This window comes from Hemitrygon akajei, chromosome 18 (assembly GCF_048418815.1).
Source record: "Hemitrygon akajei chromosome 18, sHemAka1.3, whole genome shotgun sequence".
NCBI lineage: Eukaryota > Metazoa > Chordata > Chondrichthyes > Myliobatiformes > Dasyatidae > Hemitrygon > Hemitrygon akajei.
In genome coordinates, this window is record NC_133141.1 from 13,960,024 (window position 1) to 13,978,636 (window position 18,613).

The 18,613-nt window shown below is 37.9% G+C and overlaps 2 protein-coding genes across 2 annotated transcripts in view; one reads left to right on the forward strand and one right to left on the reverse strand.

Annotated features, from left to right (window-relative positions):
- LOC140741114 (zinc finger CCCH domain-containing protein 10-like) overlaps positions 1–9,811 on the forward strand; it is a 29,333-nt gene extending 19,522 nt beyond the window's left edge. Inside the window, exon 5 of the transcript XR_012102007.1 lies at positions 7,532–9,811. The gene's annotated coding sequence lies outside the window, so the exon portion shown is untranslated. The remainder of the gene's footprint in view (positions 1–7,531) is intronic.
- Positions 735–15,313, reverse strand: LOC140741116 (lens fiber major intrinsic protein-like). Its single transcript, XM_073070903.1, has 4 exons — positions 14,872–15,313; positions 7,953–8,117; positions 5,797–5,877; positions 735–3,883 (listed from the first exon to the last, which is right to left on the reverse strand). Exons 1-4 carry the CDS (start codon positions 15,229–15,231, stop codon positions 3,698–3,700), a joined length of 792 nt encoding a protein of 263 aa, XP_072927004.1. The 5' UTR covers positions 15,232–15,313; the 3' UTR covers positions 735–3,697.
- Between the last annotated feature and the right edge of the window lie 3,300 nt (positions 15,314–18,613).

Sequence of the window (18,613 nt, forward strand, 5' to 3'; positions counted from 1 at the left end):
TCTCATTCAATTTAAGTTGACCTTGAATTTAATAGTCTCAAATTAAAAAAAAAACAACTAATAAATTATCTGCCAATTTTTGTTTCCAAGTGATGGGTTGGATATGAAAGTTTCATAGCAGCATCCCATTCACCACCTTTAGTGTGTTGCCCTTGAAAAAATTAGTAAGTCTGTCCCGTCTGTTTTTAGTTGGCTTCAGGCTCCTTTAGCATCTTGCTTGAGAAGACACAAAATTATTGTAGTGGTATGTTTAAAAAAAAGTTTTTATTAGTTGCAAGTTGATTTGTTTGTATGGCGCGTGGCCAAGTGGTTAAGGCGTTGGACTAGCGATCTGAAGGTCATGAGTTCGAGCCCCAGCCGTGGCAGCGTGTTGTGTCCTTGAGCAAGGCACTTAATCACACATTGCTCCAGTCCACCCAGCTGAAAATAGGTACCAGCAAAATGCTGGGGGTTAACCTCGTGATAGATTAGCGTCCTATCTGGGAGGGAATCTTGTACTCTCAGTCGCTTCAAGCCATGGAAACCGGCATAAGCACCGGCCCGATGAGCCTATAAGGCTCGGGACAGACTTTAACCTTAACTAAGTTGGTTTGTTTAATGGGCATTTTTTGGAAGAATCAAACCTGCAGGTTTGCCAATAAATGTGCCCTATTAAAATACTTCCATTACCCTCCTAAAGCAATCTACAAAAATTGTAAGAATAAAGGGGTTTAAGCACCAAGCAATTCAGAGAGTTCAAATGACTGACATACTTTAATGCTATTTCAGTGCAAAGTGTGAGCTGAGAAAGCATCCTGCATTCTTTCTTACATCTTGAATATTTTAAGAATGATCAGATTTTTACTGAACTTGCTATTTTGTCCACTTCCATTTGATGCACTATGAATTCATCAATACAATCACAATCAATTTAAACTTTTACTGAAATAATGCTGTGCCACTTTTCAAAATTTATTTATTCAAAATATAATGCCTTAACAATACTACAAAGATGCACTATTTTAACAAAGTAGCATCACTCCCAATTCAAAAAAAATCTTGGTCAAAAAGACCGAAGTGAATACACACAAGGAATTGCTCTTAATGGGCAAAAAAGTCCAAACTGTTTGCCCTTAAATACAAGAACTAAACCTAGTAATGGTGCCAATGTTAAATGAACATTTTATTTCAGGTGACCGGGAAGGGAAGAATATCTCTATTCCAAAACAAATAAGGACAGTATTCTTCCTTCTAAAAACCTCACCACAAAGCATAAATCTCACACAGCTTGTAAAAAAAAAAAATCCTTGTGTGCAGATCCAGAACTTTGTTACAGGGAAGCACATTTACAATAATACCAATTGACTAATTGTTACTGGAATATTCCCCTAATTAATTGTTTTCCAGCTACCATTCACCGTAGCCAAAGGAATTTACAATAGGGAATAAACTGACAAATCAGTTGAACGTATAGTATTAGGTTTAGCACAATTCAGAGTGCAAAATAGACATTATTCTTTCAGTTCATTTATTGTTATTAAATCATAGCTATTTAAATTTTTTGTACCTTTTCCTTTCCCTTCTGCCTCATTGTGTTGTTTTTTTTACTGGAATCAAGTGATTGATAAGGTCTGTGCTCTTTATGGGTGCCACCAGTGATGTCCTAGTGATTAATTTTATGAGGTAGAAGTATTCATACATCCCTTAATCTTTTAAGATGCTAATATTTGAACTATGTAACAATCTTATCTAGCAGATTCAACAAGAAGTGATAAAATTTATTCAATGTTGTATTTGTATGTTAGTGTAGATATGGAGTTGTAACTCTCAGGTTTGGGAGCCCCGTGCTCCATCATTCATTAATACTGCATTAGGACCATTGGATTTTTTAAAAATGTTGAAATTTAGTTTGGAGTTTACAAAATAAGGTTTAAAAGAAAACAAAAGTGAGGAACAGAACTCTGCTACCCCCCCCCCCCCACCCCAAGTTGTTCATAAACTTGTGTTCTTTACACAGAGCAGAAAATCTTGAGGAATGGTTGTAACTGTGTCCATATATATTAATAATCTTCCTGGTGTACCAAGCAGAGTAGAATTCTTGGACAACCCTACAAATGAACAGTGAAGGACTGTAGGCAGATTTTGTGAACTTTAGTTTACATTATGATGTCTTCAAGAGATTATGCAGCAATATTACCAAACACATTGTGGTGAACATCAGAACTTGTTCTTGTGAAATTCAAATTTTTAGATTTTGATTAGGCATTCTACAACCATTAAAGATTTAAGTCTTTCATATCCCCATAATAGAAATTTTCATCCCAACCCATTAATCTTTAAAGTTGTATTTCCTGCTGCCTCTTGGTTTCTCACTGACTAAATGGTGCCGAGTTACTGATAATCATGAAAGTGTTTAAAAAATATTAAAAACCAGTGTTGTATTGTACACACAGATCAATTAGACACTTTTTATCCACTTTGAGGCAAGTTCTGCAACATGTTTTATGGAAAAAGGCACTGGCACCTCTACTGGAAAATAAAATTGTCTATGGTCTTTATAACACTGCATCTTGAAATTTCATATTCTCTAAACTCTAAATTCAACTCTAAATTCTATGCTGGTGCAACATTAGAATGCAGGGCATATACCCAAAATCAGCTTGTGAGTGGGCAAGGCAAACATGGAGGGTCAATCCAAACTATTTTAAAATTAAAATACAGAATTTCCTGGTGTTTATTTTGCGAAGTGAAAGGACTATAATGATCAGTTGTTGCATGTATAACATTTCATAAAGCAGAAGATTATATTTTGTCACAAAATCAATTTGCTCCCTTGTTTAATAATTTTGAGTTAAATTGTCTTGAATGACAGTCTAATCTATGTAAAAATGCCTTTAAGGTGCTGTTATATTGCAGGGTTTGGATAGTAAGAAAAATGTCTCTGAGATTATGTAAATACTATAAACTAGGAGTGGTGGGGAGGGTTTTAAATTGCACCAAGTGACCCAATACTATCTGTGTGATAAAACCTATTGGCTACAAAAGAAATTTTCCAAAACGCTAAGTTACCAGCAAAGTTCCACTTAATGATACTTCCTTATTTGGCAATTTTTCTGAAGTAAACTTCAATTTTATTTTGGGGAGTTGTGGAGTGAGGGGATGGGGTGGGTGATGTTATGGGGAGCTGTTTGCTTTTTTAAAAAAAAGTTATAAGATCTATAAAATCCATTCTACTTCAGAAAAGGTAGATTTAACCAGCTAGATTGGACTTTCACTGCTGTAAAATGTAAACTTGCCTACATTTTTCATGAACTTAAAGAACTTAAAAATATATTTTTGTCCCATCAAAACAGCCCATTATATTATTAAAGCATTTGCAATTAGTATTTTAAAGATAGCAGGTTATAATTTCAATTTAACTTTTGTAAAATATGGTTATATATAATATTTTTCCAATTAATTAAATTCAAACTCTGAATTTGAAGAATCTTAGAATGTTGAAAATATCTGAGTAATTTATCTCCATTTGCTTTTTCAATTCCTTTTTATCTGTACTGTAATTTAGATATATTAGAATTTCCTGCCTAGGGACATTGACAGCATTCATATTCTTTCAAGCACACCTTGAGTAAAAACACAGAAAATTTCACAATATATCTTTGTGATGATAGGATAGATCTTGTGTTGTAGACCACTTTCTTTAAAAAGAAAGCTACTTTTATAAGGCTTGTGTTTTGAGTTCAATGGGATCACTCCGAGGTTCCTGTTGTCCATCAGCTTCAAGGGGATGAGCTCCTTTAAGAATAGCCAATCTCTCTGAGAGACCTCTCATTCTGGGGAACAGGATAAAATCATACAGCAGAGCTGCAATAGAACCTCCTATCAGAGGGCCTACCCAGTATACCTGCAAAGACATAATTGACATAACATAAGTGAAAAACAAAATGGTGTTAACTAATTAGAATTGAGCATTCCCTCCTAAGGCTTGTGACTGAGACAGTGCATGATTCCATGGGTCCTAATGTCCCACCTGAACCTTACCCAAGTGAATATCTTAATGCATGAATCTAAGCAATCTAGCTGTTTCTTCAGGATGCATCATAGATGAGCCAAGTCCTAATGTTATTCAACATATGTATTTTCACCAACTATTAGAAATGTTCCAGTTCACAGCAACCTTGCATCTGGACAACACAAACTCCACTGAAGAGACCGGAGTATGAAAATCTTAGGTGGTGCTCCAGTGCAGTATTTCTGGGTGTTCTACTCTGTTGAAGGTGTCTTTTGGGTGAGACATTCATCTGAAGGAACAGATGATATCAGATCTGCTCTTTCAAATCTATATCATTTTTCAGAAAAAAAGGCAGGGGTATTATCTTGGCTGTCAATATCACTATAAGCCAGTATCTGGGTTATTATTGTGTTGATGTTTGTGTGAATTGCCTGCTTAGTTTTTTATCTTATGACTGTAATTGAACTTTTAAAAGTACTTTGACTGTAAAGTGCTTTACAGCTTGAGGCCTATCTACACTTTTCTATGAGAGTCACCAGTAGTAAATACTGCACCATGGCAGCGTAGTGGTTAGCATGATGTTATCACAGCTCTGGGCGTCGCAAAGTTTGGAATTCAATTCTGGTGCTGTTCTCTAAGAAGTCTCTGTATGTCCTCCCTGTGGAATGTCTGGGTTTTCCCCAGGTGCTCCAATTTCCTCCCACAGTCCAAAGATGTACTGGTTTGTAGGTTAATTGGTCGTTGTAAATTGTCCCATGATCAGGTTAGGGTTAAATGGGGGTATGAGATTGCTGGGGCAGTGAGGCTCAAAGGGCCTACTTTGCAAAAGAAAGAAGGAAAGAAAAAAAAGATTTTTTTTTGGCATCCCAAGTCTGAGGATATTTGACATCCAGTTGTGATGAGCTAATTCAACTTGAAATATGGAGCTTGATGTTTAGAAGCAATACAATGCTCAGCATCTTAAACAGATCTTAGAAAGTTTGGCAAAATGCAGCAATGATATGTAACTGCATCAGTCTGATAGAAAATTGAACAGGAATAGCTATGGAAAGTAGGACAATACCTTGTACCTTCCCTCACCCAGAGCAAATAAGTTTCCTGACATACACTTGCAGCATTGTTGAGTATTCGCCTGTTGCAACTTCTGCAGTAGGATCCAACCTGCTGCAATGGAACTTTATTCAAAACAAAGTTAGTGAGCAAATAACTACTGTAAAGCACCCTTTAGTGCTCAGTTAGTGATTTCCGGTTCTCATCACAAACATCCTTATCTCTGTTTTTAGAGATTGCTAACAAAGCCAATTTTTACTGAATTATAAATGACATTGCTTTTTAAGTATGTCAGTTCTTTAAAACCTGCAGCTTAGGACAAGGATATTAGACCTTTAAAGATAGTGTTTTGTATTATTTTAGATTCAAGGGCATGCTAAAAGACACATGCTTTATTAAAAATGGGAAAGGCTTGCTTATAATTAGCATATACAGTCTGATAGATCCCTTTTAAGAATTATGGACAATCTTTAACTTTTTTCAAGTGCTTTACAAATAAGCAGATTGTATGATCAGACATACTGGGAGAACTTGAACTTATTTAGCTGCATTTGAATAATCTGTTATCCACTAATTCTAAAAATATCGTTGAGATACAAAAACCCCATAGTTCCTAACTTGAAAGATTCTGTTCATGTGTGATGATTGAAGAAATGTTGGTGCATTTTATAAGCACCTTTAATGTTTTCATTTCTTTGTAAATGAGATTTGTTCAGTTGCTCATTTGGTTTGCATTAAATACAGTTTGTGCTTACCCAGTGATTTCCAAAATTTCTAGTGAGTACGGCTGGTGCAAAGGACCTTGCTGGATTCATTCCACATCCAGTGTAATAAAGCTGGAGAAAACAATGTGGTATGGTATAATTCCGATCAGACATAATTGAATGCATAAAAAGTTTTAACAGATAATTTCTAAGAAGCAGTACTGATTACTACTCATCACCAATTGAGTATTCAGAGCCATGAGCTTAAAATACTGTCAGCAGTATGCATGGAAATATTAAAGAACATGAAGACTTTTGCTAAATAAGCTGAATTCTTCATACAGGATCACAGTTGACTTTTCTGACTCTGTCTCTGAGACTCTGGCTTCAGTTGTATTCTTGAGAACTACAAAATACCATCCCAACAATTCAGAGCCAACAAAAAAACTTCCTACACCTGGCAGCAGGATGAGCTGGAAATGGAGAGTAGTGACAGAGAGGTGGGCAGAACCAGATGGGACTTGGAACTCTAGCTCATATATGTTGCTAGGATGCCTAATACTTTTGCATAATGCTGCAGTAATTTTATGTATTGCACTGTACTGCTGCAGCAAAAAAAAACCAAATTTCATGGCATACATGAGTGATGATAAACCTGATCTGAAATGGATCTCTATTGTGTACTGAGAGAGGGAGAGGGGAGGAGTAGGAAGCACCAGAGAGAGACATTCTGTAATGATCAATAAACAATTGTTTGGAATCAAATGACCTTCCCTGGTGTCTCAGGGCTGGCCCACACCATCCTTACTATTCCCAACATTCTTTTGTCTTGCCAGATTTACAGACTCACTCTCCGCTCTACGTTGACAAATACAGTACTATGCAAAAGTCTTAGACACACATATATAGCTTAAGTGTCTAAGGATCTCTGATCTCCTCTATAAAGGGGTTCTTGCCCAGGTTTGTTAGACAATAGAAGGCCTATTATTCCAGACCTGATGTGAAACTCACAGAAACTTAAGAACTGGCAAATTTAAGCATAGATGGAGATTCATGCAGGCTAAAGTCATTCTGTTTAGGTTAATCAGTTTCCAGTTGTTGGTCTACAGCAGGGGTGTCAAACTCATTTTAGGTCACGGGCCGGATTGAGCAAAATGCAGCTTCATGCGGGCCGGATCAGTCGGACGCGTGCGAACGCAGCTTTCGTTGCCTCTGTTTTTTCAGCCTGCTCTCATGTGTCTCAGTCTCTGCTATAACTACAAGGTGTTTCACTTTACAAATTCTGTTTCTTATGAAGAAGACTGCCGAATAAACACTAAAAACCCTGAAAACCTGGTACCTGAATAAACTCAGCATTAGCCATATCATATGCCATAGGCGCTTCGATGACTGGGGCCAGCTTTAATAGTAATTAGATATTATCTAGTGGGCCAAAGATAATTCCACCGCGGGCCGGATTTGGCCCGCGGGCCTTGAGTTTGACATATATGGTCTACAGCCTTGCTCACTAAACAGCAATGAAACTGGTTTCATACCAAGGTGCCAATGATCCTTTTAATGCTGGTTGATCTGAATGAAAATCAGTCCTTGCATCTTTTGTGATGATCTGGACTCAGGCTAATTATTATGATTTTGGGTAAATTTTCTGAAGTGACAATGACATATAGATTGATAGGGTAAAAATAATCAATTAAAACTGGTGCCTTAAAGAGGCCAATACACATAAAATAATCACATAGAGGTGGTGTCTGTGTTTGCTTCATGTTTACGTGTTTGTACTTTCCAGTCTAGTGCCCTTCCCTTGGACAACATCGGTGGTGTGGAGAGGGGAGACTTGCAACTTGGGCAACTGCCGGTCTTCCATAAAAAAAACCTTGCCCAGGCTTGTGCCCTGGAAACTTTCCAAGGTGCAAATCCGTGGTTTATCAAGACTAACGACTAATGGAGGCCTACATACATAATTTCCAGTAGGAATTGCTGAATGATGGTTAACAGTATAAGGCTTAATTATAAACCCTCCTCTGAGGGTTCATGGCCATTTTGAGCACATCAGCTGGACATCTTCCTAGCCTGGATGGGACAACAACACAGTCACATTTTGCAACTCAGCTGCTGGGAGAATGCTTGTTACCTTTAATCTAGAGCCAAGTACATTTTCCACACCAAACTTAGTCCTTTGGCAAATGAAGTGAAAATTCCAGACTTACCCCAAAGAAGTGACCTACAGTGAGTGAAAAGCCAATAATCATGGCTGCTGAACCCATGAATCCATTTCTGCGAATGTCTGTTGTGGCAAAAATACAGAGGACAAACTGAAGAGTAAGGAATATCTCCACGACTGTGCCCTGGCCAATACCCACTCCAGCATGCAGCTAAAGAATAAAAACAATATTGCTATTAGAAATGGCAACAATGGATCAGAAAGGAATCTAAAGGGGTGTATTTACAGGCATTTCTGGAGATATAATTGCTACCAAAAATCAAAAACCAACACTATTCATTAGATTCTGCTTAATTCTAGATTTTACTATTCGTTCCTGGATCTGAGCTTATGATAGTGTTTGAATGCCATCTCAACCCACAGATTAGCTGAGTACTACGTGATGTCTTAATAAGCTGGTAAGGAAGGCGGGCTCTGTCGTGGGCAAAGTACTGGAGAGTTTAACATCGGTAGCTGAGCGAAGGGCGCTGAGTAGGCTACAGTCAATTATGGATAACTCTGAACATCCTCTACATAGCACCATCCAGAGACAGAGAAGCAGTTTCAGCGACAGGTTACTATCGATGCAATGCTCCTCAGACAGGATGAAGAGGTCAATACTCCCCAATGCCATTAGGCTTTACAATTCTACCGCCAGGACTTCAGAACTTTTTAAAAGCTATTATTAATGCTTTTTGAGATAGTGATTTAGATGCATATCATATTTTTTTTTTACTGAGTTAAGTATTGTATGTAATTAGTTTTGCTACAACAAGTGTATGGGACATTGGAAAAAAAGTTGAATTTCCCCATGGGGATGAATAAAGTATCTATCTATCTATCTATCTATCTATCTAAATGTGCACACTTTGCAATGAATGGCTAAGAGAGGGATCATTACAGTGTTATGACTTCATTATGTGTTATTACTTCTGGAACATGACAATTAATTTAATGAAATAACCCAATTTCAAAGCATTTCTTTGCTGGCTGGAGAATGGAGTTGCTCCAGTTTTGAAACCATGAAATATCTGAGTAAATCTGATGCTATCGCTACTTTGCCTAACGGTATAATATGTCTTGACCTTCAAGTGGTTTTATTTCATTTTCCAAACAATAGCTTTGCATTGCAATGAAAGTGTCAAGTAATTCTTAAGTATAGTTTAGAGATGTAGCACCATATTCATGTGAAATTGGATTGAGCTGTTCTGTGTTTCAAATAGGAAAGCTAATAGCTTGCAGTCCTGCTGAAGGGTCTTGGTCTGAAACATTGACGGTACTTTTTTCCATAGATGGTACTTAGCCTACTAAGTTCCTCCAACATTTTGTGTGTAGCTTGTAATAGGTCAAGATTTCAGGGAGAAGGAAGCTGTATTTGAGATAAAAGTAAATATTTAAAAATTATGCTTTCACCTACCTCCCACTGGGAAATTATTTGAATTATGACCTTTCTAAAAAAAAATCACTGTCAATATTTAAGTTTGTGATTTCAATGTTAGAATAATATATTTAATGATAAACTGGGGTTTTGTTCAGCATTGAGGAAGTTTAACATCCTATAATTGAATTATATCAATGATGAAATTTAGCCAAGTAATTGTGAACTTTTACTATATCTCCCATTTGGTCTCCAAATCACCACCTCATTTCTGTTTACCTGTACGTTCCACACAACACTTGAGGAAGAATTATTTTGTTTTCTGTGCATGTGCTAAATTTTCACATTTAACAACACATAATATCCTTGTGAATGTAATTCTTAATTTGTCTTTCTTCTGCATTTTGTATATACAGTGCAGTTCATGGAAGAAATCAATGCCAAGTTGTATTGGGATTTTGAAATGATCCAAATAAATATGAAAATGATGTTTTCCTTGTAGTTCATTATTTTACTCAGAAATATCAAACTGCAAAACATACAGTGGTGCTAGAAAATTTGTGAACCATCTATTTCTGCATAAATGTGATCAGATCTTCACAAAACTAGATAAAACCAAATGGAATAAACAACATTAAAAACATTATACTTTTATTTATTGAGAAAAATGATCCAGTATGACATGTATTTGTTGGAATAAGTATGTAAACCTCTGGGGTAATGCTTTCTACAAAAGCTATTTGGAGTTGGGTGTTCCAATCAATGAGATGAGATGGAAGTGTGGGTTGTACAGGTGCCCTGCCCTATTTTTTAAAAAAGACACACCAAGTCAGGTTACTGACAGAGCCTGCTCTTCTCAAGAATTATCTGTTCATGTACACCATGCCTCAATCAAAACAACTTTCAGAGGACCCTAGATGAAGAATTGTAGAGGTGCATTAAGCTGGAAAAGTCTACAAAATAATTTCTAAAGACCCGAGTATTCACCAGTCCACAGTAAGAGATTGTCTACAAATGGAGGAAACTCAGATCTGTTGCTACTCTCCCTAGGAGTGGGCATCCTGCAAAGATCACACCAAGAGCACAACGTGCTATGCTGAAGGAGGTGAAAAGGAACCTAAGGGTAACAGTAAAAGTCCTGCAGAAATCTCCAGAATTTGCTGAAGTCTCTGTTCATGTGTCCACTGTAAGAAAAACACTGAGCAAGAATGGTTTTCATGGAAGGACACCATGGAGGAAACCACTGCTCTCCAAAAAAAAAACACATTGCTGCACATCTCAAGTTTGCAAAAGTCCGCCTGGATGTACTACAACACCTCTGGGACAATGTTCTGTGGACATGAGACAAAAGTTAAACTCTTTGGCAGAAATGCACATTACTATATTTGGAGGGAAAAAGGCACTGCACACCAACACCAAAACCTCATCCCAACTGTGAAGAGCATGGTGGAAAGAGCATCATGGCTTGGGGCTGCTTTGCTGCCTCAGGGCCTGGACAGCTTGCAATTGTTGAGGGAACAATGAATTCAAAATTGTATCAAGACACTTACAGGAGAATGTTAGGGTGACATGTTTTTGTGTTATTTATTTAATTAGGTGCTCTTCACCTAGTTTTAGGACTTATGCGAAGATCTGATCACATTTTAGGTCATATTTATGCATAAATTGAGAAAATTCTACAGGGTTCACAAATTTTCTAGCACCACTGTATAGTGAGTTTGCACAGGAAAATCTGTACACCAAAATGCCATAGACAACAGTTGTTAATCTGGTTTCGATGAAGTCTGAGGAAGAAAGGTGAGTGGGAACTCCTTGTCTTTGAAGAGTGCTATGGGATCAATAACATCATTTGAAATACCAGAACTGGTAGATGGGCCTTTTTGAGGATGTAAAACACTACAGATGCATTAGGAAATATCTTAACATGCCTTAATGTAATAATATTAATTTGAATGCATTATAATGACACAAAATCAGAAGAGTAATTTCAAATGCTGTAAGCAACTGATGTGTCTACTTAGAAGGGCAAAACATATTTCTTATGTCTACAACTTATTGCTAAAACTAAATTGTATTTTAATTCATTACTATTATTTAATTTTAATTTTTCATATTGGAAATGATTTTAGGGATTTTGTCCCATTTGTGGTCATAATACCTAGTTTGTGCTGAATTGTGTGTTTGGAAAGGGTTCAAGTCTTAGTGATCCATTTAAGCATTGCTGTGCAGTATACAGTAAAGTACAATGCAGTAAAATACACAACTGTGCCCTGTCAAGGAAATAGTGAATTTTGCCTGCAGCCCCTGGTGACTAATGGCCAACTATATATTTAGTCCAAGGAAGGCAAGTGACAGGTATTTATTATTGCAGCCCTGGCTAGCTGTTCTGAATTATATTTTGGTTTTGACATACTAGCAGAAAATTATGTATCCATTTCTTGGAGGACTGGTGGTGATAGTATGTCACCATTAACTGAAGTTTAGGTAGTCATCTAAAGTAATAGTGATGAGTCTGTATGTGAATCCTGGGGTGGAGGAGGAAGAATTTCAGCCATTATTCCTAGTAGCCATGAAAGACCCACCAGTTAGGATCTTTATGCCTGTTTCAGTCACTCAGTATATAAAGCTTGAATATAATACTTATTCCTGGTTACATCTTTGCAGAGTATCATTAACAGATAGTGTTTGATGCAAGTGGCCTGCATTGTTTTAAAGTGATACTTCAATGTACCTGTCGTGTTATCATGCCCACATCTCAAAATGCTTTTCTATACAGTAGTCTGACTTCATTCAACATTACATAAGTGCAACATCACATTTGTATTAGATCCCACAGAGGACAAGATGGTCAATGTACAAAGTCTTTTGCCAATAGTTTGAGCATATAAGGATTCCTGCAAGCAGAAAAGAGTTTAATTATCTCAGTTGCTTTTAGTTTCACACACACAAGTCAGCATTGATTCAGTGACCAGATAGCGTCCTGCTGGTGATTTGCAACCCAGATCCTATAGTCAAAGGTACGGTTAATGATAGGCAGCACTGATTTTAAGAGATTTGATATTCTGTTTTGGGCAAGAGAAGTTAGATCAATTACAACCTAGCCTGCGTTGGTGTTGCTTTGCGCACAGCGAGATCCCACAAGCAACAATAAGGGCAATAACCAGAAAGACTTTTTTACGGTGGTTTTGCAAAGACCCCTGTTTAAAATGTAATTAATGGCCACCTAATTTATTTTGCCGATTTTTTGTTATTGCGCCCATCGAAATCCCGCAAGCAGCCATGGTAACCCTGTCTGTTTTGGTGATGTTTGCGCACAGCAGGATCCACAAAATATTTGAGCAATGGGCACTTAGTCTTTTTTGGCAATGTTTTGCGCATAATTGGATACCACTAGCAACCACAATGCCTCACCGTTCGTTTACTTTGATGTATTGCAGATAAGAAGTCCCACAAACTACAAGACTCGTTACAACCTTGTTTTCGTGGTGTTTTGCGCGCAGCAACATCCCACAGGCAACAATATCAGTGACTAGTTAGTTTCTTTTGCTAGTTTGCACACAGCAGCCATGCCTAAAGAAGAACGAGATCGGTGACTTGTTCCCTCTGTTTTCGGTGAGAAGTGCGGCCCAGATCATACTGAGAACTCTGCCCAAATAGCGCAGCGGATTGTTTTGCCAGCGCTATAATTGACAGCGAAACTAAGATATACCAGCAATAAAGTCTTGGCTGCAAGCGAGGATTTTGTTTTGCCATTTTTATGTTTTGGAATGCGGTAGCAACCCTGAATCACAGACACTGGGTATATTCATATAAACCAACCCAGTCAGAAACCGTTCTAATTTTATTTTTTACTTCACCCCAAATCGAACGCAAATTCTAAAAGCGATAGCTGCCAGCTAGGTACATATTTCTAACTAAAATATTATAGCACACCCATGGTACGCCCTTCGCGCTTCTCCGCTTGTTCTGGAGCAAGACCAAATGTAATTGCGTCCGTCTTCTTAATGTGTTTCCCCAATCACGAAGATTATTTACCATTTTAGCTGCTAGCATCCTTTGGTACGTTGCTAGCTGCTAGCATCCTTTAAAGCTCTGGGGCTGTAGTTGCGCAACTTAATAGCCCAAGTACAATCGCTATAGCTAAGAATGCAATCAATCACACTGTAGACACGGATCATTTGAACCTGTGAAATCACAGTTGAATGACCTAGCCATTTTCCTCCTTTTAAATATTATTCCCCAAGTTTGACACCCGCAATTTACGAGCATAACAAAATGTTCGGAAAATCGAAAGCTTAACCTTTAACTCTCAAGCAAACTGGAAGTTACATAAAGTCGCAACACATTTCGAGAAGTTATCAAATGTCTGAAAATGTTACCACACAGAACGTTAAAATAAAATTCCTTAAGTTAGGTCAACGCCCAAGGTAAAAGTGATAAACCAAATAAAACTTCACCTTTTAAAAAATATGTTGAATACGAATTGAAACAGAAAATAACTTACGCTTAACACGAATTACCGCTAAAAATCCAATGAACATACCTTTAGTTGATGGGAAATCTACCATTTTGGATTATCCGGATAAATATTCTGCTCAGAACCAATCCAAAGCAACAAACCTTTCAAAGTCCACCAGATCTTGCACTATAAATAAACGTTTTTCCTACCCTTGCCACATTGGTCTGTAGATTATTTTGCAGTTGTACAGAAAGTTTTCAAAAGCACTTTTCAAAAGTAGTCTGCTATTTTCCGAAAACAATACAAACCACTAAATGAAGACTAAGTAAAACGAAAATGATAATTTTTCCATTAACCTTACGACCCTTTATGTTTTGTTTTATCTCCTCAATTTTCACATTGCATACACGATCGATTTGATATCGTTTAATAAATCTTATGGAATTAACGACCAGGAGGAGTTCAACGCGGAAAAATTCTAGACTCCCGTTCCCCATTATTATTACTTATTAATCTTAAATTATGGTGGCACCACAATTAAATGATTCTGGGAATAAGCCACTAAAAGTACTTTAATAATAGCATGTTATTTCCAATTCGTCTGTCTGGCCATTTTAAAGGGTTCATTAACATGGGGAACTTAAATACGAAATGATTTATATTTTTGGAACAATATCGTTTATTTTAATCCATTTAATTCCCAGCGAAAATAATGTCATTTAGCTTCTCGTTTACTTAACTTTAGTAACTGTTTTTAAGTCCCAAGGTTTAGACACACTTTAATCATTTCCGAATAATGTAACTCACCACTTACTAAAATGTATTCATGCTGCTTCAATTCATTCTCTATTATATTCTGTATCTCAAGCCTATTATATAGATATCCTTTAAAAGTATTTTAATAAATCTCTACAGCTTTACACTCGTTATATTACCAATTACCTTTGTTACTATTTTTTAATACATTATTTTCCAAGACATTTATCATTTTGCTTCAAACTTTAATATTCGCTTTCAAAACAAGATTTTAGTTTGTACAAGATCATACTTTAACTCCCTTTGTAGCGTACTATTTGCAAACATATTTACCGTGTTGAGCCCTAGGTTGCCCCGTACAGCAGGAGGGGTGACCCCGAACAACACAGCTGCCCCTGCCACTGCCCCGAGGAGCTGAGCTGCTATGTACATCACACAGCGGAATATGCTCAATTGCGCCCCCAGCAGGTAAGCGAAGGTAACAGCCGGGTTGAGGTGCGCCCCGCTGACATGTCCCACAGCCTGTACCAGGGCAGCCAGGACAAAGCCAAAACCCAGAGAAACCAGCAGCACGTTCACGGGGCCCGGAGACCATCGCATCGTAAAGCCCAGTCCAAAAAACACGAAGAGCATGGTGGCAAAGAATTCTGCAAACACTGCCCTCCAAAAGGCGATGGATTTCAGCTCCCACATGTTCCCGATCTTCCAAAGAGCAGACTATTACAAAATAACAGAAAAAAAAATTAAAAAGATGAAATTATCTCCCAGCTCCTCAAATGTTTCCCCAAATTTAATTGCTCAGAATGAAGTATTTATAAGGGGCTCTGGATCTGGGGGAGGGACTTGGCCAGTTGGTCATTGCATTTAACTGTTTCATCCCAGGACATCAAGCATATTCTAATGGTTTCTGTTTCCACCATCCTCGGTTTGCAATGCAATTTGATGGCAGAAGTAAGTCAAAATACGATACGATAGGAAGAGTTTGTAAAAGTTGGTTAATGCAAAAATAAACAGGAATGTATTCTACAGCCGCATAAATCTCAAACTATTAAGATAGGAACAGGGTCTCTAAGGGATGCGTGTGATGAACCCACAATAATCTCAATGAAGTGGCAAAAAATTGGGAAGTTTCTGAGTCTCAGTTTTCACCTGTGCAGTAGCAACATGGACAGGATGTTTGAAGATATTAAAACATTTTAGATTGAAGGGAGGGTGATACCTCAAACTAGACAAGCAAAAGAATAAAATTCCTAGATTGCAACTGTATACTAAAAGAAGCTGGGAAAAAGACAGAGGATGCACTATAACAGAAGAGGGAAGTAATATTATGTGAATGTTCAAAATAAAATGGAACAAATCCTGTTTGGGGCAATGGAGACTATGGATTAAAGGAGACTCCTCAGAATGGCAGAATGTGAAAAGCAATGACCACAGAATTAATGCTACAACCACTGTTTTTCATCACTAGGCAAACAATTTAGATGTGGGATGATTGTGATTATTGGAGGCAAATTGTATTAGATCCAGAACATTACCCCAAGAGGCCCTCAGGCCCTGAGGATTATACAATGTTCAATTCTAATCACAACTCTTTGTGAAATGAAAAAAATCAGAAATGAAACAGTAGCTGGAATGTGAAATAAACAAAAATGCTGGAACCACTCAGCAGATCAGGTAGCATCTGTGGAAAGAGAAAGAGTTCTGACAAAGAATCTTCAAATTGAGCTATTAAACTGCTTCTCCTTCCATAGGTACAACCTACCCTACTGAGGTATTTTCTGTCTGTATTTCCTGTCTTCATTTTCTGTTTGTATTTCCTATGATAATTAAGTAGTCTGACCCTGCCTGTTGGAGCATAAATGCTGCGGCTTCAAAAGCAGGTTGGAGGCTAGTTATTTTATGGTGAATGACACACCTGTTGAGATCCTAAAGCCTTTCCACCATCTCCAAAGCACAAGCCAGAAGTGTGATGGGATACTTTCCACTGCTTGGATGTGTGTGGCTCTGACACCATCCAGGACAGGGAAGCCCACCTGACAGGAATGCTATCAACCAGCTACCAGTTTACTCACTCCACCAGCAGCACACTATGGCTGCCGTGTGTATGCTCCACAAGCATTGTTGGATTCTCTCACCTGTTTTTTTTTTCAACAGCATTTCCCAAGCCTGTTATCAACGACCAAGAAAAACAAGGGCACTAGGCACAGGGGACCACCACCACCACCTGTGGGTTCCCCTCCAAGTCACACACCATCCTAACCTGGAAATATATTGCTGGTCCTTATCATTGTTGCTGGGTATAAATGCAGGAACTCCCTTTCCAATGACACTGTGGATGCAACGTTTCAAGGAAGTGGCTTACCCTGCCACCTCAATGGTAGTTAGAGATGGGCAATAGTGCTGACCTTGCCAGTGATGTCCACAGCATGTTACTGAATAAAAACAAAGATCCCTGCATACATGGCACTCCAAAAGTTATTTTATGTTTTATTTAGAGTTACAACACAGTAACAATGAGCCCATGTCACCCAATTACACCTGTGTGACTAATTAACCTACTAACTCATACATCTTTGGAATGTGGGAGGAAACTGGAGCACCCAGAGGTCACAGGGTGAACATACAAACTGCTTACAGACAGTGGTTGGAATTGAAACTGGATTGCAATTATTTTAAGATGTATCCAGTATATGTAGTGAGCACACTGATGAAAAGATCCTTTCCTGGATGATTCAAAGGAACATTGGTTTCAAATATGCTGTAACCACTGTGATAACTACATTCAAGCCAGGTTTTTGCAATATTTTTTTGAAAACTAGAGCTGTGTATGTTAATCCATTGTATTATGACCAAAAACTGCAGGTGCTGGAAACCTGAAATAAAAATTGAAATGCCAGTAATGTTCAGCAGGCCAGGCAGCATCTGTGCATAGGGAAACATTTGGTGTTAAAAAAAAACTTCTTGTGTTGAGATTCTTTTCCTCAATGCTTTGAGAGCACCACTGAAAATATATTCCACTAGATAAGTCAGAGGACCACAGAATCTAATCAATGACCTGCCACAATGTCTATTTTACCGCCTGCTCCCTATATTCTCTGATCTCGCTGGTGTCCAAAATTTATCATTTGCAAGCTCAATATCTGAGCATCCATAGATTTCTGAGGTAAGGAGCTTAAAGGTCTACAATCCTCTGTGTTAAGAAATTAGTTCCATCTAGTACTAAATATTTTATCCCTAATGAATTCCAGTGAGTAAAAAACATTCTCACTGAATCTCTCCTCATGGGGAAACAATTCCTAGATTATTAGGGTTAAGGTAGTTTCAGTTTGGTCACTAGCTTTTCAAAATCTGAGCAGAACTCATTCCTAATATTATACCTCTATCAGATGTCAGCCCTCCTGCCGCCAATGACACTCCTTAATAAAAAGGAGCTCCCTCGTAACAATGCAGGTAACTAACACAAATCACTGTAGCCACCCACACAGATTTGTAGCAAGTGAGATGTATGGACCTTGATGGTAAGCTCAACTTGGCCTTTGGGGTGATAGAGCAACTATCTGCATAGGCAAAGGAGAAATGAACCACATGGAAGGCTGTACATGTCCTCTGTCCTCAAGGCAGCTAGTCATTGTTGAGGCCAACTCATAATCTTGACATTGCATCCATACATGGAAAGAACCATAGTCTCTACACCCCATACAGTGTTGGATCTGGAGCTCATCTTATGCGGAAAGAATCATCTTGAGAAAAATTTAAACAGGAAACCTAATCTTATATCTCATCCGTTGTTAACAAACTTGATGCACTAATTAGGAAGTTGGTACCTGATCCCTGAAAACAGTGTCACTTAAATGGGTCTTCATGATGGCTGCCTTTCTTGAGCCAGATCAACTTTCTTAATTAGGAGACTCACCTGGAGGAAATCACAGTAAATGCTGCTCGGCACTACTTCCCCATAAACCATCCCCAATCTGGTAACAGGTTGAGGAACTTAAATATATCCCCCAGACACGTTTAAAACAGTACCAAGTGCATGGACCAAGATAACCGATTAAGTCAAATCTTCATCTAGGAC

Excerpts from the sequence above, each read along its gene's own strand:
- LOC140741116 (XM_073070903.1), bottom strand. The coding sequence starts at position 15,231 with ATGTGGGAGCTGAAATCCATCGCCTTTTGGAGGGCAGTGTTTGCAGAA. Across the intron at positions 8,118-14,871 it reads GCAACCTAGGGCTCAACACG|CTGCATGCTGGAGTGGGTAT; the intron begins GTAAATATGTTT and ends TTTATTCTTTAG. Across the intron at positions 5,878-7,952 it reads CTGTAGGTCACTTCTTTGGG|CTTTATTACACTGGATGTGG; the intron begins GTAAGTCTGGAA and ends TGTTTTCTCCAG.